The sequence below is a fragment of the Myodes glareolus genome, chromosome 9 (assembly GCF_982192425.1).
Source record: "Myodes glareolus chromosome 9, mMyoGla1.1, whole genome shotgun sequence".
NCBI classification, from domain to species: domain Eukaryota; kingdom Metazoa; phylum Chordata; class Mammalia; order Rodentia; family Cricetidae; genus Myodes; species Myodes glareolus.
This window is the reverse complement of record NC_142034.1, coordinates 92859192-92885931: the sequence shown is the minus strand read 5'-3', so window position 1 is coordinate 92885931 and position 26740 is coordinate 92859192. Positions and strand designations below refer to the sequence as shown.

General features: G+C 37.0%; 1 protein-coding gene across 4 annotated transcripts in view; it reads right to left on the bottom strand.

The window, feature by feature from the left end:
- Positions 1–598: 598 nt before the first annotated feature.
- The window catches only part of Cpeb4 (cytoplasmic polyadenylation element binding protein 4), a 58899-nt gene continuing 32757 nt past the window's right edge, over positions 599–26740 (bottom strand). The window contains exons 3-10 of one of the 4 annotated variants that reach the window (XM_048436052.3): positions 23165–23215; positions 15562–15585; positions 13764–13937; positions 10062–10151; positions 8974–9092; positions 6885–6999; positions 6061–6242; positions 599–4908 (exon numbers count right to left, since the gene is read on the bottom strand). In XM_048436052.3, the coding sequence (XP_048292009.1) occupies positions 4681–4908; positions 6061–6242; positions 6885–6999; positions 8974–9092; positions 10062–10151; positions 13764–13937; positions 15562–15585; positions 23165–23215 (983 nt within the window). In that variant the 3' untranslated portion in view covers positions 599–4680. The remainder of the gene's footprint in view (positions 4909–6060; positions 6243–6884; positions 7000–8973; positions 9093–10061; positions 10152–13763; positions 13938–15561; positions 15586–23164; positions 23216–26740) is intronic. The other 3 variants (XM_085694829.2, XM_048436053.3, XM_048436054.3) reach the window with 3 other exon arrangements.

Genomic DNA, 26740 nt, shown 5'->3' with positions numbered 1-26740 from the left:
TCATAAACCGGGCATCCTTGGGATATATTTTGTTGTAATTTATCACTGAAAGTTTAAATGTATCTTAAAATGTAAATATTGATACATTGCAATACTTGGTATCCTACATGAGACATGGACCAAATAAAAGACAGCACATACAGTTCCTTAGCTATGGGATTATAACCCCAGAGGCCATAGCCTGTGACACCAGTCTCCAAAAGAACTGAGAGTTCAAAGACAAAGGAGACTTGTTTTGAGCACAAGAGATGAGGTTCAGTGGTGGAGCATTGCTTAGCACAGGAGGTCCTGAGTTCAATCTTGAAGCGAGAGAGAAGAGAGAGGGAGAGAGAACACTTAGACTGATACCCCCCAATCCCAGACACACATACAGCACAGGACAGCATTAGAACAGCAAGACCAAAGACACTACAGCTGCCAGCTCTTAACCGCTTACGTGAGCCAGGAATGCTGCCTTGAGCACTCAGATGACTAAACACTTTTTCATACTGGTTTGTTCGGCTGGGGCCCAACAGGACATTCCTAGTATTTTTAAAATGTTATGTTCCCAACCAGGGAACGTACTTATGTTAAAAAGAAATAACTATAGTAAAAGAAATCTGAGTTAAAAGTTTTATTCATTCAACATCTCACATTACAAATATTTAAAAATTATATGCATACTGGTATAAATAGTCATTTGCAAACTATTTAATAACATTAATTCTTCACTAGCACTTCAACAAATGAACTCTTTTAAAAAAGGAACTGTGTTATATAACTTAAGAGTAGAACATACAAAAATAGGAACTTAACGTGAAAATGACTTTAATAAAAAAATGAATTACCCTTATTTAAAATGCTAGAATAAATACTACAACCTCCCCATACACAGTAAAAACTATATGGAAATTCAGCCAAGTAGTACAATTAACTGACACACTTAAATAACGCTTCCTTCTGATAATATGAGCAATCACTGGGAAATCAGGGATTAGTAAAAACTAGACACCCACTTGCTAAAAGTTTCACTTCCAAAAAAATATAACAAAAATCTGATGAAATTATAAAAACTAATTATACTTTAAATTTTAAAAATATAAAAAATAAAACAGTTGAATACAATATTGTCCCAATTCTTACAATGCTATCAATCACAGTAGCTTTAAAATAAGATAATAAAATAAAGCAAATGACCAAAACCTCTTTTATTCCATTTTTAAAAATAATCTCAAATTTACATTAGTAGAAAGATTGATTTCTGATTCTTTTCTTTAGAAACACCAGCAAGAAAGAGGATTACTCTTAACAGTAGAAAATGACATTTTTAAATGTCTGCAATTAAAAACAAAGAATTACACTGCAAAGATCTTCCAAAGTGTGAGATAAGTATTGCACATAACTGGAGTGAGCTTGCCACAATTCATCACATTCAAGTTTTAAATCACCTTTTAACAGAAGATTCAACTCTTCAAAACAAAAGGGGTGAATTATCAAGTCTTTCCAACAGCACTCTCATAAAATGCTAAGTTCATTCACTGCAAGTTTTATTTTGCATTCTGCAGAGGTCTGTGTATGGAGAAGTATATATATTATACCAAAGCCAGGAGGCGGGGGTGGGGGGGAGTTCCTTTACATAGAAAATAATCAGAAACACTTTATTTTACATTGCAAAAATAACCATGTAATTACTCTGTAACTACATTGTAAATACATGGCTGGTGCCATGCTAGTGCGCTAGAACTACATGCTTGGTAAATTGAAGTGATAACCCTAAAACCTGTAAACTAATTACATGTTAATTATGTTTGAGTTACATGGTAACTCCCAACTACAATCCCATGTAATCTGAAGGACATGTAATCATAAAGTTCAGAGTAATAGATAATCATTGTTTATGCCCTGTAAAGAAGTGGAACCAAATCATCTGTAAACACGCTTGTCACACAATCACAAGTAAATATTAGCAGAATAACAATTTCTTACATTAGTCATGCATACTAACATTACAGACCTGTCCTGTGGCAGGCGATTTTGTTTTATTATATAGAATTTAAAAGAGCAGACATCTCTGAATCAAACACGCAACATCAATTAATTAAGATTAAAAATGGTTAAACATTCAGCCAAAATGTCTGCATTTTATGAATAATTTTAAAAACTTAGTAAGAAGCTGTAGACAATTTTGTTATTTTAAATTTCTACCCTATGCTTATGCATTTAATTTTTTTTTAGGAACTACAGTGTTATCTTGTCATTTTCATGCGAATTTTTTTTCATTAATTTGTGACTTTACATAGACTATTTCTTAAATTATAGGTACACCAATAGCTGGTGCTGGGGAAGGATGTTTAAGCAACATGCTTTCTCTTCTCTGCAGACTCTAAAATAGCATTGCCAGTGCACAACATTCATAATTTAAAATGTATGCAGAGCACTGAAATGTATAAAAAGCAGAATATAAGAAAATAAAATTTATTAAAATTATTTATATTAAAAAATGAAGTATATGAAGATCTCTCAGTAATAAAAGTACAAAAAGCTACTCTTTGCAATATGAAAAATTGAGGTATTGCATAAAGAGATATCCCGTCAGTGAAAAGTGTGCCTAAAAATGTTCACTGTTGGAAAAACAAGATATACAAAAGTAGTGCATAACAAATATACATCATGTGCATGACAAAATAAGTTAGCTACAAAACACTGTACCGAAATTCAGCAGGTCATGTACAAAGAGAAAATTATTCAAAGCTAGTTCTCAAGCAGTGTTATTTCTTAACTCATCACGCCTGTTTACTGGGTAGGAACAGCACAATGGCACACCCCAAGCCACCTACAAGCAGTAAAGAAGAAAAAGAGGCAAATGAACATTCCAATTAGAATCATGTAGTTCAGGAGAAAAGAAAATACGTCCCTGACCAGCTACAAGAGAGCACCCTCCATTCATTCGCATGACTGCTTTGCTGTTCTGTTAGCAGGGGAGTCGTTGACAGCGGCTCCTTCTTTCTGTTGGACTCTTAGACAGCAAGTGCCTCCATTTTGACCTTTGGGACTTAACAGGTGTAGTTCATTAAAGCCTGTGTTAAAAATAAAGGGCTGCTTTTCCTACAGACATCAGAGGGATCACCAGCCAGGCGGTGACACAGCACTGCGGGGCAAGTCTTTGGTTCTGAAGGCTCCAAGATGGTACTGTTAGGTAGCACAGCGAGCAAGAGCACACTGAGGCTGTTGCTGTCAAATGCTTTGCACACTGATAGTCATCCTCTGAACTACGGTAGGGCATTTAATAAGAGAAAGTCAATTCAACGAAAAGTTACGTCCATGACCAGGGCTTCAAGAGACTATTTTAAATTTACCTCTGAAGCATACTGTTCAAAACATAAGAACATCTTTCAAAGCTAGGGTTGTATTTATAATAAAGCATGCATTACTTGATGAAGTTGGCACTTCAAACACTATGTCCCATGCTAAGTTCGGAAAGTGTATGTTATTGTACTTTATAGGAAGAGTAAGATAAACATACGGACTTTTGCACAGATTTACACAATTACTTAGTTCAACAGTGCAAAAACACTTTGCAACTACTTGACTTTTTTAAACCTTCCCCCCCTACATTTTCTATGTTACAACTAAATTACAGGATTCCAAAATAACTTCAAATGGAAAACAAAGCCAATGGGCAGCCAATTTGTATGCTATTTTCATCTTCCAGTTTTGGCTACAAGTGTAGTGTAACACAAAGTCAAAAATGATATCCTTGAGGTATGTCTAGATACGTTGTTTTCCAATGTCAAAATGGAGAGCAAAGGCCGACAGCTGATGACCTAGTAAATTAGGATATAGAGTTTCTATATAACAACAAAAATAAAATTTATGCATTTGTTCTTCTGTTTCCCACCAGATATCATTACTTCTAGCTTTGGTAGGCTTCCTGGGGTGTGACTAGGAAGTCAGTGAAGTAAATAAATGCACTCCCCTCAGTAGTAAAGTCACCTGATTCTTACATTCGGAATTTTAAGAATTATTCCAAAGAAAACAAACTCAGCTCTGCCTGCTTTATTATTTTCTGATGTATGATGCATTTGAGGTGTGATTAAACCACACTTAGCCTCAAAGCCCTTCCGGTTATGCTGCTCAATCTTGTTCATCATTTGCTTGTTCTGACATACTCTTTCCTGTTAGTAACTGTTAACTTCCTCCATTGCTGTTAAAGAATGAAAAGGGATAGAAAAGATAAGAAATAAAAGAAAAGAAAGGAAACGGCAAGAGCACTTCCCTGGGGGAGACTGTGTCAGAATAGACAATAGTGTTACTGTTGGTGGTTATCTCAATAAAGTATTCTTATATGTTATATCATTACCAGCAATTAAAAACCCAAAATATTGTCTCATTTCTCTGTTAATATTTCTCTCCTCTAAGAAAATGCTGCAGCAAGTTTGGATCCTCTTGGCCTCCAGCAAAATAAGAGAATTAAAACTTGCATGCACCATGATGGCAATGTGGAAAAGGAGTTAAGCATACTGTTTGTAGTGACACGAGAGTCTACAAAATACCTATGTTGTAGGTTGTTCTTTCATTCTACTACTGTTAGTTACACACTCTACACAGGACATGCCAGCGTGAAGAGGCTGAGGAAGGGTCAGAATGAACAGAAGAGGGCACTTCTGAGGCCTGCAAATGAGCTCTGGAGTCATTCATCCTTCAGTTCCAGCGGAATGAGATATGCCGAGGGCGGTCACCACCTTCCTTCACCAGGGGCTTGTGGAATTCCCTGCCAGCACGAGAGTGAATAGCAGCCCAGCAATATTCACAGTAATACTGCAGACAGGTAACGTTAGCACAGAAAAATGGAGCAAATTTCCCCCCGCAACGGGCTCCTTGACATTCATCACACAGTTGGTCATCCAAGACATATGGCTTAACCTCCACCTGTAATGGAGAGATAAAAAAGGAGTCGGCATTTCAGAACCATGTGCAAGCACACTTTTATCCTGTGCCTCAACCTACATGTGCCAGTGATGCACTTACTGAAATGAAGACCATCCATTTCAACAGAAGAGGCTTATATCTATTGTTTTACATGCTTGTCTTATTAAAATAAACTTTCAAACAAAGAACAAAAGAAGAATTTTATCAGAAATCATAAAGTAAAACCAACTGCTTAGAGCATTATGAAATGAAACTCTCAGGTTTTCCTCAGAAACCCTTGTTTTAATTAGTGGATCTAGATTTTTTTTTTGGTTATTATCAGAAATATAATTTAAACAAAACCATCTAAGTGCTTCCATCTTCCACAAAATAGCATACTGCAAGGGTTAGTGGGAAAGAAGATGGCTGCTTTTTGCTCTATGAACTTCTGAGAGAGGTTGCCAAGCTTGGCTGGTGGTTTTTTTTAAGTGTCCACAGCTGGAATTACGGTAAAACCTGTTGTGGCTGTGGTCCTCACAGCCAAAAACCTCACTTTATTCCTGGTCAATGAGAGTGGTTTACCTGAATCTAAAAGTGAGAGGCGATTTTACAGAACGGGGCTGTTCCAGTATTTAGTGGGCCAATATCATCTGAGTCTCTTGAGCGTTAGAACAACCGTTGTTAACTCACCAGCTACAAGATTGGTTATGATTTTAGTCTTGGAGGCTCCAGGATGAAACTCCCTAGCACTTGTGGAAGGGCAGGTAGACTTTAAGCCCCAGACTCTGCAGTGAACCTAGAGAGGGACTGAACACAGACCCACGGGTTTCACTAAGCATTTCTAATGATAAACCCTAGCTGGAAACTCAAATTGACGGGGAAATATGAAGGAAGAGCAAACAGCATGTGACTGCTATAGCAAATCCTGCCGTCACCTGTAGATAAAGCTTTCTCTTTATGTACACCGGAGGACGACCACTGACATAGAATATACGTGACCTGAAACACTGAGCATAACCCACCAAGTTGATTTTCTATTTTAGGCTGAGAATAGCACAATAAAATAACCAATGAAGACTTCAGAGTATAGTGTCGCAGAGTATTCGATACCTACATCAAACACAGGTCTCACAATAGATGGTGCCCCATTTCTGGAACTTTCCAAACACTTACCCGTTTATCTATCTCTCCATGCTGTAGCTGAACAAAGCGGGCACTGATAGCAGCTATGTAACTCTGTTGATTAGAAAATGCGACTCGTCCAGCTCCTTTTGGGTATTTGAGCTCAGGGTCAGTATCAATCCCAGCATAGCAGACACCTCCATACAGCCGATCCATTATCATGGCAAGCTCCACTAAAATGAGAGGAGCAGAGACACAATCAAGAAGACTTACTTATCTGACTCACACCTACCATTTAATGGAAACAAAGTTTATGTGACCTCTGAGTTTGCATCATAGTCATTATTAAAATCAAAATTATTATTGCAATAACTTTTCTGCTGGGCGAGTATTCATTCAACAAGCTGGTTGGTTTACAATGTGCTATCTTAATTTTCACAACCTATGAAATAGGCAGTAATTTTCTGAGAAAACTCAGGCTCCAAGATGATTGGTCTGGCACCTACATTTGTCTGCTCTGGGCTGCACTGTTGTCATATCTGTACTGGTTAGGAAGGTATTGGTTACTATAAATTGAACATTAGAAAATTCACTTGTCGATTCTTTGGGAGCCCTTCTTACTCCCTTCACCACAAAAGTCTGACACCTTTGCTTACATCTCGTTATTTACGAGCACATATTGCATTGGCTGCTCTTTCAGAGGACCGGTGTTTGAATCCCAGCACCCACATGGCAACTCACAACTCCAGTCCAAGGGGATTCAATGCCCTCTTCTTGCCACTAGGGGCATTGCACATTAACTCAAAGCTCATGGAGTATTTCAAAGATCTTTATATTTCACATGGTAAAGATACAGGGATTTTATCTAACTGTACCAGCTCGTAATGGTCGAGGAACACCACCGACAAATATTGTTTTTCGTGGGTCAAGCGGCTGTGAGCCATCCATCACGAAGTCACTGTCACTGAGATTCCAGGGCCGAATCTGCACCTAAAAGTGTGTAAATCAAAATGCTCATATCAAAAAAGTTCAAAACTATTGCAGAGTATTTTACAATGACCCATTTTATCACAAACCAATAAAGCTGTAAAACTAAAAGGCTTAAAAACTGCCTTCCCTATTCTTCATTTCAGAGTAAGAGTGTTTTATGAATAGTTCACTTACTATGAGCCAAACACACTCATACATCCTTCATTACCTACAAGTTAACTATTTTTCAGTTTACTGGGACCTCTATTTTACCCATCCTTACAATATCTACATAATTTAAATTTAAATAAAATAGGACTCAGACTCAGCACATTTCCAGGAAACCCACACTTACTATTGATACTAATCAATCTGTTACATTGCAAAGTAAAAATATTGCTAATATTTGCAAAAATATTTTAAAGTTTATTTATTTTTATTTATTTGGGTGCAGGGAACTGAACCCAGGTCCTCTGCAAAGGCAGCAAGTGCTTTTACCCACTGAGCAGTATTATTTTCATAAACACTTTAGTGCTCATTAGCCCAATCAAGAATAATGTACCTAAGCCAGGCCTGGTTGTGCAGTCTTGTACACCCTATGAACCAGAGTTTGATTTATCCATGTCCTGTGAGTGTGTGATGTCTTCAACCATAAGGTCTTATTATCAAGTTTTTGTTGGTAGCCAAAAGCAATGGCAATAGCCTATGGTGTATCCCACACCTGACATTGGGCTTTTTGTGCGATAACCTATGGCTTTGGGTGGGAGCACTGTTCCTCTGTATAATGTAACTCTAATTCCCTCCTTCTCAATGTCTCTCTGTCTGTCTTCCTCTATGTATATGTACACACACACACACACACACAAGCTTAGAAAATAGTATAAAATAGTTTCAATATGGTTTTTCAAATATGTGCAGTGTTAGTCCTCCCCCAACCCCTTGTCTGCCCTACGCTCTTACTCTCTTCTCCACTTAGAGCCTAGAAGGTGCTTTGCAGGCTGCTGGGAAAGAAAAGTCATGAACACTCTTATCCAGATGTGAACCCTGTGAGTCACAATAACAACCATCCGGGCAGAATTGGCCATTGGTGGAAAACTGGCATGAATGTTATGGGAGTATTCAAGAGTTTTTGTTTTTTTTTTATTGGACTATGACCTACTTCAGAAGACAGAAGTTTATGTCTGATACCATTAACTGGGCCAAGAAACTGTGGTTGGGTAGGCCATTGACTCTAGAGGAAAACCTACTACTACTTTGCTAAGGGGACATAGTACCAAACTGAATATCCTTCTACACACAGAGTAAGCAGATCCCACTGTTCATCAGAGAAGTTTCTTTATGCAGTGGATGGTGGTTAATACAGAGACTCTCAACTGGCTAAAGTGCAGAGAACATGTGACTATGGAGTACAGACTTAAATGGGACATCTATCTCACACTCCCTCATCTAAAAGGCTCAGGGGCACTGAGGAAAAGGAAATGGGAAGACTGTAGGAGCTGAGGTTGGAGAGGATGCTGGAAAATAGTCTTCGCCAATTCCTAGCAGCTGTGGTTGCCTGCACAAGATCAAGCAGTCACAGCTCCAACACTGGTAGGGAGATGCTCATAAGGCCCCCTCCCTAATGCTTTTGGCAGGTGATGGCTGCTAGGTAAGGGACAGTCAGCTTTCTTCAGTCCTGTGGCCCATAGTTGGCACTTATATACAGAGAACACTAATTGGGCCCAGTAAGTTATTAGAAGGAGGGGGATGAGGATGAGGAGGGGAGTGGGAGGAGGAGGAAGAGATGATGTAGTTAGGAGGAGGATGTAGGGGAGGAATGTTTTCTAAAAGCTGAAGGAGTATGGTAGGGGATCTAAATGCATATGAAATTACCAATAAAATACATAATAAAACTTGTTATACTCTATTTTCAAACATATAAATTTAAGTAGAAAATGTAGTAAGAAAGCAGGTGAATGGAAACATAAACAAAAGACAATTTTATACTACACTTACTGGTTTATCCTTGATGGTTGGACTTGATACACACAGGTAGAGTTTTCCATCTTCTTCAATGCATGCATCAATGAGAGCCTGGACAGAACTTTCATCTTGAAACAGCAGGAATGCATAGCCTGAGGCAGGGGACAGAAAGTAAGGCTTACATGCTTTCCTGTCTTTGTCACATATAGATAAACAGCTTAAAGTAAAATTAAGGGTTTCCACTGATACAAGGGAACGGATCTGATGAGAGTTTACCAAGGCCAGTTGGACTGGGACTGAAAGAGGACGTGATCTAACCAGACTCTCCGAATTTGGCCGGATTCTCTGACTGTGGCTGACCCGAAGTCTTTCTGAAAAGCCATTGACTATGACACTGGGACCTGTTTCCTCTACATATAATGGATTTTGGGGATCCAGTCTGTTTGGACACTCACCTTCCTGGACCTGGAGGGAGGGGGAAGGAACTGGAACTTCCCACAGGGCAGGAAACCCTGACTGCCCTGGGGGACGAAGAGGGAGGAGGAGGGGGAGGAGGGGGAGTGGGAGGGTGTTGGGAGGGGGGGTGGAAATGGAAACTTTTATAATTTAATAAAATTTACTAAAAAAAAAAAAAAAGTAAAATTAAGGGAAAAAGAATAGAAAATATGAAAAATTAAAACAATATTCCTAATAAAAGTCTGAACACATCAGTAGCTCATTTTAGCAGTATCTTTTTAAAAATACTCTCTCTCTCTCTCTCTCCCCTGTGTGCAGGTGTGCGTATGTGTGTGTAGATCATGCATGAAGGTCAAAGGTCAACTTGCAGGCACTGTTTTTCCTTATTCACCATGTGGGTCCAGGGGGACAGAACTCGGGTTGTCAAGTGTGGCATGAGTACTGAGTCTTCTAAATAGCTCCATTTGGTAGTATTTGGAAACATCTTGCAAATGTGTAATTAAAATTAAATCAAAAGTATACTATGTAGAAAATTTGAAAACACACTTAGAAAAATAGAAATTTTAATGAAAACTTTTGCAGTGAAAGTAATATTTATGAAAGCACTCAGTATTAGACACCCTGAGTATAAAATGTACTTCAATAATTGGAGTCTCAAGACTTACCTTTTGGTGGAAAATAAGATTTACTCTCTGCTTTATGAGGCCAATCCACAATCAAAGGGCCAAAGCGACGGAAACTAGCTGTGATCTCATCTAATAAGAAATGAAAAAAGTTGATTTAAATCTATCAGTTTTAATAGTTTTTAAATATAAAACCACTTTATTGCAATGAAGTCACAAATAAAACCTCCCAAACTAGAATGTGGCCATTCAAATATGTGCCCAGTTCCAAGTCTCCACACCTCAGTGAACCTCTGAACAGTCAGAACACACATTTTGAAGATGTAGGGTTTCAGATTGTCACTATCAATTACATTTTTATGTGCTTATCCAGCACATAAGAAAAGGAAAAAACAAAGAAAGAAAATATAACAGAGAGAAAATAGAAAGCAGCTAGTTATCTTCTTTCAGGGTTCACGTGTCCATTACCTGGATCCCACCTTTCCTCATCACCTGGTATCACCCTTCCTTGCTCTCCCCTTAATAAAAGCCTATCTCCAACAACAATGCGAAGAACTCCTGTATTACTTCATGGCATCACACTCAGGACTGAGCACATCTGCCTCAACTTCTTCCTTTCCTCATTCTCCCTCTAGTTAGATACATATAGAAGTCAACTTATCTATCCATCATCCTTTACTGACATTATGCTTTATAATTCCTAAATACTACCATTGGTATCAGCTCAAAGCAGCTCAAAAGTTGCTCTCTTTTACACCTCTATATGTAGCTTCCACCGTCAGGAAATCAATACTGATACAATTACTCTTCAGTGCTTGGACACAATCTTTTCCTTTATTTTTGATAAAAAAAAATCCCACCTAGAGCACATTCTGCATTAACTGTTATATCCCTGAAGCACTAGACTTTTTCAGCTCTCCACAGTCAGTCTATATCAGTGGTTCTCAACTTGTGGGTCGCGACCCCCCCCCCCCCCTGCAGTCTAGCACAGCCCTTGTTTGGTAGTTTCATGCTGTGTATCCCAGACACAAATACTACCACTTCACTTCATCTTTTTTTTTTTTTTTTTTGAGACAGGGTTTCTCTGTCTTAACAGCCCTGGCCATCCTAGAACTCACTCTGTAGACCAGACTGGCCTCAAACTCACAGAGATCCGCCTGCCTCTGCCTCCTGAGTGCTGGGATTAAAGGCGTGCACCACCACCACCTGGTGTCACTTCATCTTTTAATTAAACAAACTGATCTTGGTCATGTGGATTCTCTGTCAAGGAGAAGCCATTTTCCTCTCTGTATTTGATTAGCACTTTGCAAGGAATACTGTGTGACTAGCAGCATTCTGCTGCATTTGTCATGCCATCTATTAGAAGGCACCACTGATACATATGTGACCACCATGATGGCTGTCAAATATTGGTGACCTGTTTCCACTGTTCCTTCTACATTTGCTCATCTGTATCACATAGTATTGAAGAGCTCTTCTTTCTCTTCTGGTTATTTACATACACACCTACTTCACTCAACAGGCTATAATATTCCAGTTCTAATTCTATTTTGACTCTATCTATCTATCTATCTATCTATCTATCTATCTATCTATCTATCTATCTATCTATCTATCTACCTACCTACCTACCTACCTACCTACCTACCTACCTACCTACCTACTTACCTACCTTTCCCTGAGTGGGAGCTCATAGGACCTTCTGACCTTTCCCTGTCATTTTACAAAGCATTTCCATACTTGGTGGCTCAGGAAGATATTTCATCATATCTTATTTTCCTGGCTTACCACTAAATCATGTCAACATATGAAATGCTTTTTTATAAATCAGTCTTGATTACTTTTAGCAGCAAAAAATTCCTATATCCTCATAACTATAGGATATTATTTCCAAGTCTTCTTCAGTAGACAAAGCTAGGAAATAAATGCACATGCAAACAAACATGTTTATAACTCTTTATGTATTATAAAAACTGACATACATATTGATATTTCCAATGCAACTCCAACATCTCATGGGTTTTTCTAGTCTTGTTCCTTCCCTTGATTTGAGATTCCTCCAATCAATAGTGCAGTCTATTCTGCTATACTTGTTTCTGCACAACTTAGCTCAAACGAGACTAATTTGCAGAAGAATGCTGCTAGGCTGACTTGGAAGTTGTATGGTTCATAAGAAACTTTTTCCTGAGCAAGGTGAGCTAGATGGTAAGAACAGAACTAACCATAATACTCACTACGAAAGGAAAAGCTTCAGCTTGTGTGATGCAAAGCCTGAACCCTCTCGGCTTCAGCTTAAGAAAATCAAATCCAAATGTAACAACCAAGGCTCTTTTGCCAGAGAGGAGGATCTCAGTCTCCAGGGCTCCTGGCATCCTCTCAGTGGTCCATCTTTATTTACTATATTTCCGTGATTACAAGCTAGCATTTCAACTTTGTTGCTTTAGGGGCATTGTCACAGTATACTGGGCTACCCGACTAGTACTTGGACTGTTCAGGTTATATCCAAGTACTAGTTCTGGTTTTGTTTCTGTTTCAGGTACAAAGTTTATTCAATTTCAAATGATCTGCCTCTCATCCCATGTCCTATAGAGAAATTCTGTAATTTTTTTTACTGCACAGTTCTCCAGAATACAATGTTTTTCAAGCTTTGCACTCTGAGGGTAATAAAGAGAATGAGTGTGAATGGAATTGAAATTTCAGCAGTTTTATCAAGATACTTAACAAGTGTCTTTATTATAATTTTCAACCTTCTAGAAGTTTGATAAATGCAATCTCAATCTAAGTGACAAATGATTAAATATTATTAGATCTTACAGACTATTACAGAAATCAATTCTATTCTCTAGAACATGAATTACTCTATTTCCACTTCCATTCAGAAAGCCAAGATAAAAGAAACTGAAAATATCCAAGACTGTATGACTGATGGTCTGCCACTGTGGTTTTTATTAGGGTAACTAAAACTGAGAAATGAACTCACTATTACTGGATAACCAATCCCTCTAGGTCCTTGTATGGCTTCATACTGACTCAGGTCTCAGCACAAATACTATTTCCTTAAAGTGGGTTTCCTTAGCCACCCAATCTAAGAAGACTCCTTGCATGCTAGATCCTGTAACACTGTTTGCTTTCCAACACTGCTCTCTGATATTTTCTCATATGCTTTCATACTTTCCATGCACCTTCCCCCATTAGAATGTAGATTCTGTAAATGGGCCCTTCTGTTTTGTTTACTTCCATAAACAAGCCCAAGAACAGTACAGCTGTTTAGAGAACATGTAAATGTTTGCTGAATGAAAAAATATGTAAAAATTAATCACTTTAAGGACTTTCTTGTAGTACAGGTATATAATACATTTTTTAAAGTTCATACTTAGTATAAAATTTGAAAATTTGAAACAATGGAAGGTAGCTAAGAAAACAAAAACAAAACCCAACAAAACTGGACAAAACAGAATAAGGGCACTTAATTAAGCTCATGCTGTCCACAATAGAATCCTTGGGACATCTCTGGGGTCTTCCCTCATTCCACTGAATTTGGTCATTGCTTCAGCACATCCCCACAGTCCTGCTTCGCTTCGTTCTGCAACTAATCTTATGATATGTCAGGATGACAGGACAAGGGAACAAGGTGAGCAAGACTAAGATCGGAGCCAGGCAAGACAGGGACTATAACAGCAAACCCTGGTACAACTTCCCCCCTGGGCCACCATGCTGCTCTAACACAGTCCTTCCTGAATATACCTTCATCAATGTCAGGAGGCAATCCACCCACAAACACTTTGCGGGAATATCGTTCCACTCTCTCCCCGTTCTGGTGAGTAAAGCAGTGAGGTGAACCCAGGCCACTATGAAGAGGTTGATCCCCACGGCCATCATCCAGGAAACCATCTTCCATCGGAAACAGTGAAGACTGACCTGAAACAGAAAGCAGAATAGAAAGCTAATAGGAAGGGCTCCTTGTCACTGGTTATTACACACACCAAAAAAAAAAAAAAAAAAAAAAAAAAAAGAATGATAAAACTGCTGCTTTTATTTGCTCACTACAGGTTCACTTATGCTCTTGAATTGTTATCATCTTAAAGTCTACGGAATCACAGAGACTGTATTTGGTTAAATAGGAGGGCTACTTAAGTATCCCACAGGAATCCAGAAGCTTCAGCACGTGAAATGGAAGCACAGTTGAAGAGAGCACTCTTTTGAAAGATGTTGGCAACAGACTGCACTGCCTTGGCAGTGCCCTATGGCAACCTACACAAGGACACGGAATATTAAATTTGGCTATAAAATGCTGGTCACATAAATTTCTTTAATAAACCAAATTGTATAGCCTCTGCATACTTTCCTAAGAATGTACTTAAAATGAGCAAGTCAATTTTAAGTGGGAACTCATTTTAGTTTACATTAACTAATAGGATATATCAAAGCTCATTTAATGTTGGTACACAATTCAGTTTCTAGTCTTACAGCATTTAAGATCTGGAGGCATGCTAAAGACATATTAGCTGAGTGATTATTAGCTTACCAAGGATGTCATCTGTTTTGAAAACTATTCTAAAAACTGAAGTTCCTATCCTCTGGAACACATAGAAAAGGAGAAAAGAGTAGAAATGCCAAATGCCAAGTCTTCCTATACTTACCTGGCAGGAAAATAGAAATGTCTATTAATATAAGCAAAGCACAGAGGTACAGAGAGCTTCAGTGTCCCAAGCTGCTATGTAAAGATGCTCTCTGAGAAACTGCCAACTCTACTCTAGAAATGATCTCGAGTCTATTTACTGGAACTCTTGCATGCCCTTTGGAAGTTAGAGTAACCCCCAAAGTTACAGTAACTGTAACTCTCATTCCTGAGCATAGACAACAGCGTCTTTGTCACAAATTCATTCTATATGCCATTAGTAAATTATGACCCAAAATGGCTCTACAACTCCAGATTATTTTCTGAATGATCTTTTTTTTTTTAAAAAAAATCACACTTTAAATCTAAGTTATTTAATGGTCTTATTTTCTTATAAAATAGCAAAGTATTACAGATAAGAAAATTAAATTTAGTTGAGAGCTTGTAGCAAATGAATCTCTAAAATTCCCTATTATTTTAGAGCATTTGTAAAACTGCTCATTTATTCAATTCATCATATTTAATTAAATAAATACATAATGTTCACTTAGTAAAAGAAGCTGATGTAAGTTGCTTAAGTATAAATGACTCTCCAATTAATGAAATTTTTTTTAGACGAGTCTAGCTTTTAAGGAATCAAATCTTTAAAAAAATTCTTAAATTCTTCTAAGAAGTTAAAAAATAAATCTTCAACTATAAGTCAGTTAAATATCTACTACACAGAATTAAAATCCTAGTCCTACCATTCTGGTAATTTTTCCAGCTCTTTAATGTCTACAACTCCAACTACAAGACAGAGATTCTGAAAAGGGCAAACCCATCCACTTCCCTTCACTCCTTCCCCACAGAGATTATAAATTGGGAGAGCACGAGTCCTCTCCATATAGAACTGATACATTCAAAAGTGAAAAACATTGATGTTACCTCTCCTTCGCCCATAAGTCCTTGCTGCATGTCAAATGAGAAGAAAAAACAAAAAAACAAACAAAAACAACCTTTCAAACATTGTCAAAGAATCCACTGAGATTTCATCTATAAGCTTCTGAAACGGAAAAAGAAAGCCACATTCTTCATTTCCTGGTCTATGCATTAAAAAAAAAAACCCAAAAGCCAAAAACCAAACCAAGGAATTGGACGGTTATGATCAGTTTCATGCACTTTTAAAAAAGAACTTCAAAGACAACATAATCTTTACTGAATGCCACTTGTTTTAAAGGAAACCTTTGACTGTAGTCATCAACCAAGGGCCAAGATATTTATGAAGCTAAGGTTGTATGCAACATGATCTACACCAATTACCACTGTGTTAATTATACTTTCTCTCAGATTTCCAAGCTAATAATTTAGCAAACACATGAATATTGAATTCATGACTTTTCACCATTACAGAATACACCTTACAGTATTTTTTCTATTCCTTGCAAATAGAAGATAATCATAATAAATGAAAATTTTAGTCAATTTATATATTTGCTTTAGTCAAAACTTTTGTATCCCTAAACAATCAAACAAATAAAAAATCCACCACTAACTCAAACCCTCTATCCAGTCCCAAATATTCAAAACTGAAGGTCGGGCTTTGTCATCAAATCAGTTACAGTTCAAAAGAAGAGAAAAGGTTTAATTATTGAATCCACAAGAAACATCATAAACTTTAAGAGCATCCTGAGAAAATGCTCTCTCTGAGATGAACTGGCATGGGGGCTCATCCTGTTCAAGGTGAGCCTTGGCTCAATTAGACATTTCCTGACCCCATGGTCTTACTAAGCACAGTGGATAAAACAACCTGAAGATTTGACCTCTAGCAACAAGTGATCATGTATGCCACAGGTCACATAGCCATTTGTCATGATAATGTCATGATATGGCTGTAGTAACCTCACTTTACCTACTTTCATTTTCCATGTTTCAGTATTTTTCATGGTACATCTCAATTTGAAAATATCAAATATAAAATTCTAGAAATACAATTTGTAAGTTCTGAGTAGCATTATGGAACCTGGCACCTCCCCTCTCTACCATGCCTAAGATGTGGATCATCTTTTTGCCTAGTGTTTTCATGCTGCATGTGCTACCTGCCTGTTAGGCATTTCTGAGATATTTTGAGAAAGACTATATTCATATAACTTTTATTACAGTTTCAACAAAATTAAATTATTGTTGTTAATTTCTTATATACCTCATCTATAAATAAACTTTATTACAGGTATGTATGTATATATATACATATAGGAGAAAACATGTAACACCATTATCAGTCTTTAGGGAACACAGTTCTGCTGGTTATGTAGGACATGCAACAGGGACAGAGAAAACCTTGTATGTAAGGGGGTGGCAGGGATGGAATATAGGTGAGATCTTAAAGGAAAAACAGGAGGAGTATCAAGATTGCCATGCCATAGGGTGCTGTTATGTTCAGGCAAAGAATGTAGCACAAGTAGGATTTGGCTGGGGACTGTTTAAACAGGACATTGGGACAGGCTCTTAGATGCTAGATGCCACTCTAAAAACTGCCACGACACCACTTTCACTATTTATTTTCTAGACACAACACAAATCAATTTAACTTGGAACTAACAGTTGAGTATTTTGCAAAATAAAATTAGGTTTCATACAAAAATATATTTCTACCATTACTACACAGCAGTGGACCCCACTCAACTACTGGAGTAAATAGATTAAAAGAGCTCTAAGATTTTCTTCAAGGAAAGCCTGGTAGGTGTTCATTCTGATGAGTTCAGGGTTAGCAGGTAAAGAGCTACTTTCCAACTTACCAGACAGAGGTTAGAAAGACAAGTGACATCACAAAAGTGGGTGTCTGCTTTTATAAATAGAACATTCTGTTTAGACAACCACTTCAAAGACAAAGGAGTTTGAGAAAAGAGTGACTTGGGAGTCTAAGTTCTATCTTAACAAGCAGATTGATGCTACTTCAATTTCTCAGAAAACAGATATTTGAAAGAAGCTACAAAGCCAAATGAAAACTCACGTGGCTTCCATAAAAAAATTAACAAAGTCCCAAAGCCTTCAAAAACAGCAAGAGCTATAGATAAAATAGCTAAAATAAAGTACCTCCAAAATCTTCAAATGTGAGGTCTCAATTTTTATTTATTTACACGTAATTAAGTGGTTAAGAGGGATGTAAGGTTAAATTCCAGGATTAATTTTGAAAAGTAATCAGACACCTTTTCCCATATTAAGGAAAAAAGGCTGCAGGTACATAATATTTACAACTATAAAACTTTAAAAATTAAACAGAAAAAATGGTGTAAACTAGTACTGAAAACATTTGGAACTTAAAAATGAAAATGTATTTTTTATTTTCACTTATATCTTGTGCATGTGTGCATGTGAATTTTGACATGTGACACATGGAAAAGTAAACAAACTGCAGCTTTAACAAACATGCCAGCACAACCAGAATCCAAGTAGTAATTAAATGCTAAATGCTGCCTCTCTATCCTATGGAAAGATTTACTAATGCCCCTTCCCCACCGACTCCAAGTTATATTTGGAACAACATTGTGATGAAATACTTGCAACACAGACTTTCCTGGGGGAAAATATGTCACACAGATTTCTAATCTTATGAATATAATGAGATATATAGTTTGTCATTTGATGTTTTGCAAACACAAAGAGGGAAAACTCACAAAGGCACACATGTTTTGGAAAAGTTCTAGTTAAGTCAGCTGAAGTACACTATGTTAAGAATTTCCTCAAAGTGACTAAAGTATCAACTGTTATGATGTATTAGATACATGTTTGTATTGCTAGACTGTTATGACCTTTTAAAGAAACATGTCCGTATTGCTAAGTTATAGCCTCCCAGTCTCAGTTAGAGTTAAAATAAATACTATTTGTTGACCCTACCTTTATTTTTATTGCTCACTTTGGGCTTAGTCTTCAATGATTTAATGTTCAGAACTAAAAAGAATCAAGAATAGTAAACATGTGCTTGAAACATTGTGACCACAAATGTCTCTAACTTCTAGATCTGTGTTATTAGTTCTGTTGATAAGTGCTTCATTTATAAAACAACTCTGCAGGACTGCTTACAGATGGTTTTCCTATCAGCCTTATACTCACAGTCAAAGTCCCTCTAGTAAAATGTTCCATTAGTCTGGAGGCTAGAATTGCAAAGAAGGTATACAAAATTTGTTCTCTCTCTCTCTCTCTGAATGTATTTCATTATAAAGGTGAGTTTCTATTTGTTTCTTAAAAAGCATCTTTTTTTTACCCTTATTTCAAATATCCATATCAGGATATATTCATAAAATGAAAATTCCTATTATGTGACCCTTTTTAACATGTGCAAATATTACTGTATTGTGTGTAGCAGTGTGTACACACACACACACACACACAAACATGTAACAAAGAAAAGATATAATTCAAAGACCTAAAACTTACAGTTGTTAATCTTTGAACAAAAGAGGGTAGATACTAAAAGCTGATAGAATGCCTATATCTGAGATGATCAAGGCATATAGTCCAACAAGAGTGCAAATAACAATTTTAAGTGACTTTATAATCAACCTCTAATAAATTCACTATCAAAATTAATTTATAAATATAGATTATAATTAGAATTTCCTATGTCACATCACACATATAGATTATAATTAACATTTCCTATGTCACATTAGTAATTTGATACAGTAGCATTCAAAGAATGTTATCATGGCCTATATTTTTTTTAGGTAAATTACACTCTCCTTTTTTACAGATTTCTGTCCACATCCAAGCAAACAATCTCCCTCCATCACTCTAAAACTTAATTAATTAAGAGACAAAAAGGTTTTGACAGTTTTTAAAAGATAGGTCTCAACGCCTCTTCTCTAGAATAAGAAAACACTTGATGCTTCTAAATGAACAGACATCATCAGAGGGAAAGAACCACATAAATGAGTTCCAAAACCTAACATTCTGTTGTTGTTCTGGGACCTTTCTTGTGCCCAAAGTTTATCTTTTAAACAATTCTAATGGTTAAAATAGCAGAGAATGGAGAATTAAAAATAAAAATTAAAGGAAAAATGACAGAACAAAAGTACAAACTTCTCTTTTTAATGGAGGTGGTAGTGATTGTTGGTTTCCTTAGATAAAATTAAGCTTCAACATAGGGATGAATAAAATTAATCTTCCAGTCAACACCTAACTTAGTCACACCAGAAGAAACTTAGAGGTAAATCTGGCTCATATTTAGCATTTTTGCTTAACCAAGAAATTAAGTTTCAAGCTTATGTTTCAGAGTCATAAAACACATATGTTTATTACATAAAATTTATTAGTAAAAGATATTTGTTATGGGTTGATTTTTTTTCTCCGCACCCAAAATTTATATGCTCAAGTCTTACCTTTAAGGACTTCAGAATATGACGGCTTTTAGAGATAGTCTTTTGAAAGATAAAATTAAATGAGGACCTTTGGTGGGTCCTAATCCCACATGACCTTTGTCCTGAGAAGTTAGGATGCAGATGTGTAAAGAGGGCAGACTATGTAAGGAGAAGCCATCTTTACACCAACAAGAAATCACTCCTGGGCATGCTTTCATCTTAAAACTTCTAGCCCCCATAAAGTGACTTCTAGCCCCACAAAATGACTCCTAGCTCCACAAAGAGACTTCTAGCCCCACAAAGCGACTTCTAGCTCCACAAAGTGACTTCTAGTTCCCACAAAGTGACTTCTAGCCCCACAAAGTGACTCCTAGCTCCCACAAAATGACTCCTAGCTCCCACAAAATGACTAGCCTCCACAACTGTGAGGAAAAATTGTTATTTAAGTCATAGTCTGCGTGCTTGTTACTGATCCCTCAGCAAATTAATACACTAAATGGATTTAAGCCCAAGACTTTTTCCCAGGAAAAAGAAAAAGAAAACCCTATAATTAGCACTTTATCACCAAAATATCAAGCTTTTATTATCCATTTTTTAAAACAGCAAAAAGTTGAGGGAATTACATTTAGAAGTGGAAGTTTGGGTTACTTATCTCAATAACAAAACAAACAAACAAACAAACAAACAAAAACTTGTTCACCCAGACAACTTTTACAGTTTCATCTTAGTAATGCCTTGTTGTCACTCCTTTTTGTAAATCCTTAGTGTGCACATTCTTAAGCAAAAAAAAAAAATATGAATGGCTTTGGTTAGACTCACTACGTGCTTGGTTTGATAAGTGATTTAGCTGTATTTAATCCTCAACCCTGTAAAAAGGGAGGCTTCTATAATTCTTGAGCTTGTCTTCATTAAGCACACTTACTACTGTATATTAGCCTCCCAAGATAAATACACCCGAAACCTGACATAACCTAATAGCAAAGCTACTAAGAACCAGAGGAATAAGATCCATTTATTATAAAAGCGGTCCATTTGCAAGGATGTTTTATAAAAATGACTGAAGAAATAGGCAATACCCACACCTAAGACTGTCCTCCTTTCCTAACCAACTCTGATTTCATGACTTTTAAGTAATCTTTTAAAATTATTTTCCTTTACATTTTAATTATGTGTATCAGTCTGTGCACATGAGTGCGGGTGCCTGAGGATTCCAGAGGTGTCAGATCTTCCTGGAGATTGAGAAAAGTGGTTCGGAGCCTTGGGTCATCTGCAAGAGCAGTATGTGCTCTTAACCACTGAACCATCTCTCCTGCCCTCACTTAAACAATCTTCTAGTATATTTGACTTTAATACTGGAGAATGACTGAGTCAGTTCTGGCATCAGCTCTGCCCACAGTTTCATTCTTCAGTACAAACGAATACATCAGCATCTGGTCCTACTGGTTTCCTACTAAAAACTAACACTAGGTCACATTTGACAAAACCTAGTTTGGGCCCTGTAAAGATGGATGTTAAACCTGAGACCAAGGCAATCACAACTTTACATTCTTGGGTCTACCTTAAGGAGCCAGAGTTTCTCCTTTCTAATATCTTTTTATTTTTCTTCATCATCACATCTTTCAGTTTGAGGTGATATTAACCCAGTCAGTATATTTTCATAATAAATAAAACTTCTATATAAGCAGCAGTGGAAATGAAGCATCTGGCCTCCTTCTATAGTTTATGGACCATTAAAATTTCAAAACATAAATACTTGGGAAGAAAGGTCATCTTTATTATTTTTCCTTTGCCAAGAAATAGTCATTGAAAAACACAACTTATAAAAATAAATATTAATAGAGATAAAAGGAAAGGCAAAACAAAAAAATCTTAAAATTTAAATGTGTTCATCTTTAAGAGAAAGTTACCAGAGAGTTTTTCCAAGATGAGTCTCACAGGCAAGTGATCCAACTGAACAATTTCATGAGGAAATTAATATAAAGTCAACCACTTTGCCTTATCTCAAATCTTAGGTCACTGTAATTTCCAGTATCTGGACTTGAGCCTGGATCTAGTTAACAGGAAAAAGTAAACCTTGCTCCATGGAAGAGATGTCCTCCCCAACCTTATGCCATCACCATTAGGTGGTAGGTGTTAGCTTGATACCTTTGTGCTACCATATGATATTATGAGCATATTTTCAATTCCTCCATTACTACTTGCCACAGACAAGATGGTTTTGTTTGTGTTTCTGTTTGTTTAAGGAATGATGAGAATGCAGCAAGAATAATTCTTGGAGGATAGAAGATCTTAAGAGATTTGAAATTAACAGAAATATGGAAAAAATATCAGTAACCGGAGAGATGGCTCAGTGATTAAGGGCTGTTCCTACTCCTCCAGAGGATCCAAGTTCTGTTTCCAGTACCGACACGGCCTGTAACTTCTGGCCTCCACAGGAACTGGTACACATGTGACTTACTCATACAGACACATATACATAAGATAAAAATAAATCATACACATACTCACACGCATACACACTAGCAAATAAAAAGAAAAAAAAGACTTCTGTATTTCACCTATTTTTTTTAGAATTGTGATACCAAAAACAGATATGCACTTTAAAGTTCTTTAATTCTGTGAGTAGATGCCTTTGCCTTCCCTGTGACCTGTGACTCACTTCCAGCATGTATACATAAATGGAGGATTTGTGGGCACCTGAGTAGTGTTTGGGCCAGGTAAGGAGCCTCTATGAAAGGAACTGTAAAGGCCAATCCATCTTCACTCTTCATGCTCTTCTTGATGGTAAATAACAAATGACCTTCTCTTTGGAATGTAAAGCACTGTGGTCTTGAGCTGCCTCTTTCTGGTGCTAATTCTCTGGTTCTCCTCTCTTCTCCTGGCGTCTGATCTACAGAAGCTAACTAGCACTTGATGAAGCTGTTCTGTGTCATTATGGAATTCACATTCACTCCATTATTTCAGAATGGAGAATCAAGTGGTTCTCAGTATTTTTTTAGAGAAAATATCTGTCACAATTTTGAGGGACAAGAATTACTATTAAAATAGGTGACTAATAGCAATCTACAACTATCACTGTGGAACAAATAAGTGTCACTTCTGTACTTGTTGAAGCACAAATACTATGTTTTCTCACCTAATACTAACTTCAGTTTTGTGCACTTCACTAGGGTAAATCAATTATCACTTACCATTAATAAGCAGAGAACTATCGGATCCTGGATATGAATAGTTTAGACGACCTGAAGGTAAAAGAAGGCCGTTACTGATTTTTTTTCATAGATGGTTTAAGCTTATTCAATAACAGAGCTGAGTTGATGGCTTCTAATATGCAAAGTATTTACAAATCTTCATTTTGGGACACAGGTTTGTTGTTCTGAGGATGCATTAAGCATTGATGCACCAAAGGGGAAAGTCTGAAGGTGATAAAGTCCCCCCTCATATTTAACTACTCATAACATATTAACTATATAACTATTAAGTCATTCTCATTTCCAAGTCACCACCCAATGTACTTTTCATTATACTGCTGTGTTCTGACAACCTATAACAACAATCTTCACATCTTTGTCCCATAAATATGAAATATTTTCATCTGTGATGGTTGTTGCTTTTTTAAAGGATGCAATTAATCACAGTATTTTCTTATAAAAAGCCAGACTTCCGCAGGTAAAGGCATGCTGGCAGGTTTGAAATTGGGTTTTGGGCGGTACACACTGAAGGTAGAGAGGAGAGTTTGTCTGGCTTTTACATTTTAGAAAGAGCTCAAAGCCCTGACACAGACCACAAGCACACTAAGCACTCAATAAGTGCACAGTCATTTGACTTCCAAGTTTGAAATGGCTCATAAATTTTGAAGCTAAAACCACTATTTAAGAACTACTCCCAAAAAAGAACTTGTGAAAGCACTGAAATTGTCGAATGAACTGTCTTACAAATTGGCAAGGGAAGGCAATGGGATTTCTCTGCCTTTAAGAAATTATATTTCTGGGTTTTTTTTTTGAAGAGCCTCTCCATGAAAAGTGAGCTAACTAGATCACAAATCTTTATTGAATACGCATTGTGTACACTCTAAGTTATAAAATAAATATCACTGAGGCACCATTTTTAAACCTTCAAATACCACATGTTCATCTTTACCAAACTTCAGAAAAACGGTGGAGAGCCCTCATCAAGTTCTGCTGCTCATCTAAACAACGGGCAGAAAAGCTGGGGTGCCAATTCTCTGCTACAGTCAGGAGTAGCAGAATACTATCTATCTGACTCTGAAGCACAGAGATTCCTTTAGGAGCCAGCACTGAATTATTTTGGTCATACAGAGTTGTGAGTCTCATGGGCAATGGAGAAGTAAAGAGGAAGCAGAGTGTCTGCCAAGCCTTCAGGCTGGAGCAGGTCTTCTCTGAATGCCAGCAAGACTGCCCAGTTCACAGAGACTAAGAGCCAGAGCTAATGTGCTCCCATCAAGCCTACATTGAGCACTACCAGACAGTTCTTTGGGAGGGAACTTTGCTGTTAAAACCTTGTGACTTTGAAAGGAACTTCTTTACGAACACCTCATGTCGTGAGAAGAGAGGGCTGTCCTTTACTGCCAGAACCTGCAATGAATCCATGCCCCAAACCTGGGGTCCCACATGAGAAAACTACAACTGACTAAACTTTGCCACTGATTTAAAATCAAATAAAGGGGCTTTCTGAGGTTAAATTAACTGCCCTACTTAAGATTTCAGCTTACTGCTATTTATGGAATGAATGGAAGAATGGAGAGAGGGAAAAACGAAAACTGATTTTGATATTTCAGTTTCTGCCTAAATATTGGCTTATGCTGATATACAGGTCAAGTAGCCAACTCTGGTAAATGCCATTGGAACTGCTTTAAACTACAGTTTGGATTCTCTTCCTGTAAATATATATATCCTGCAGGGAGCGATCCTCACCTGATTTTACTAATGAAATGTATGTCTAGATTTTGTTGCTATGCAACCCTCTAAGCAAATGAGTTAACAGGAGCTATCAAAACCATTTTCTTTCATCATCAAACATTTTTAAAGATGAATTAAGAAGTCAATACATAAATAACACTTATATTGGTTAAAATTAAGGTCTGAGAAGAGCTGACTCTAGTAAAATAAAAGGTTGAGAAAAGCTGTCTCTGTAGTTCTATGGATTTGCCTGATTTTCTTTGGTGTTAGCACTGTAGTTGAAACTGGGGCTGTATCACATGAGCCAAAGTGTCTCTTATTTTGGGCTAAGAAAGGCTACAAACAACAAAGGGAATCCAAGTGACAGATAACCACACTGGCTGGCCCAGTTGAACAAAGTTCAGACTCACTAGAAACACAGCTTTTGGGTACTTTGTGAGGACAGAGAAATATTCCAACTTCACAGACACAAAAATTTGGCTCTGCTCAGGTGTGTGCCCCACTTTAAGGTGAGCGACCTTTCACAGATGGTCTGCTCCTTAGTTTTCTGAATATAGCAGCTCTACCCTGCACCTAAGATACAACACGACCCTGGAAGCCAGTGGCAGTGTTTCTAGCTGGAACACTGAGAGTGACCCTCTCCCTCACAGCTTTAGCTTGGCCTCGTGATAGGCTTATGGTTAGGCAAGCACTAGCTTTGATCATGAAGTCAATATAATACCTGTGTGATATCATCCCAAAACAATCAAGAATTCTTTCTCCCAGTTTTAAAATATCAGCAGTGATATTAAGAGATTTTTTCTTTTTTAAGTTTCATAATGTTTTTGCCCAAATTTGTAAATTCTTTCTATAACTAATGAATCTAAAAAGTCATTCATAATTACAGATAATAATATCTTTCAATTTCCGGAAATCCTCCCAAAACACCCTTCATTCTATGTAGAAACTGAATCTGCTATAAGCTATTCCCACTGCCCTTCTGTGCCTTCTGTCTTCTTTGCTCTGTGACTGTCAATATTGGTTATTAACTTCCCTTTCCTATTCCATGGTTAAGGTCCTAACTATTCCTTCCCACAGATCCACAGTGGGTCTCATTGCCTGTTCCCAGGGAAGGACTGGTTATTGTGTCCATCTGTCTAGGTACCTCACAAGTACTATTACTTTCATTCTTAGTGTTCAAATAAATATATAAGATGTATCCACAATCACCCACTGATACAGAATCGCAGAGTATTAGCCTAAGATTTCTTTGTACTCTACCTATTCATTCTGTCCTTTTACCCAAATTTTGGGTATTTATGCTAATTTTATAGCTTTTACTTTTCTAGAATACTATATGGCTGAGATCATAGAACCAAGCTTTATCAGACTGGCTTCTTTCACTTACTGGGGACTTATGGTTCGTTTATGTCTTTCCTAAAGCTTGAGAGCTTTTAGTATCAAATAATATTATTATATGTTTTTATGGGACTACTAAAAGATATTTTGTTTACTTTTAAGTATAGTAATTATTAGCTAACCTGTTAGAAACATTTATTCTTGGTTTTTATTAAGGATACAAGCTTTCTGAAGAGATTTATCAAATATTTTCAGGGTCACATTTTTTTAAAGACACTTTTCCCAAAATGGAAACGTCTTTTTAAATTAGCTCACCAAATCTTACTTCTGGCCACACAGTGATAGTCAGTCTTATGTAATCATTTCAGCTACTGGATACTTCTCTTACCTTTTTTAACTATATAATAAATGTCCATTGGGACTAAAACTTTTATTTAAATCTTTCTAAGTTTTCTGTTTAGACGTCACATGTTCATTCTACTGAACTTAAAACAAACAGTCACAAATAAA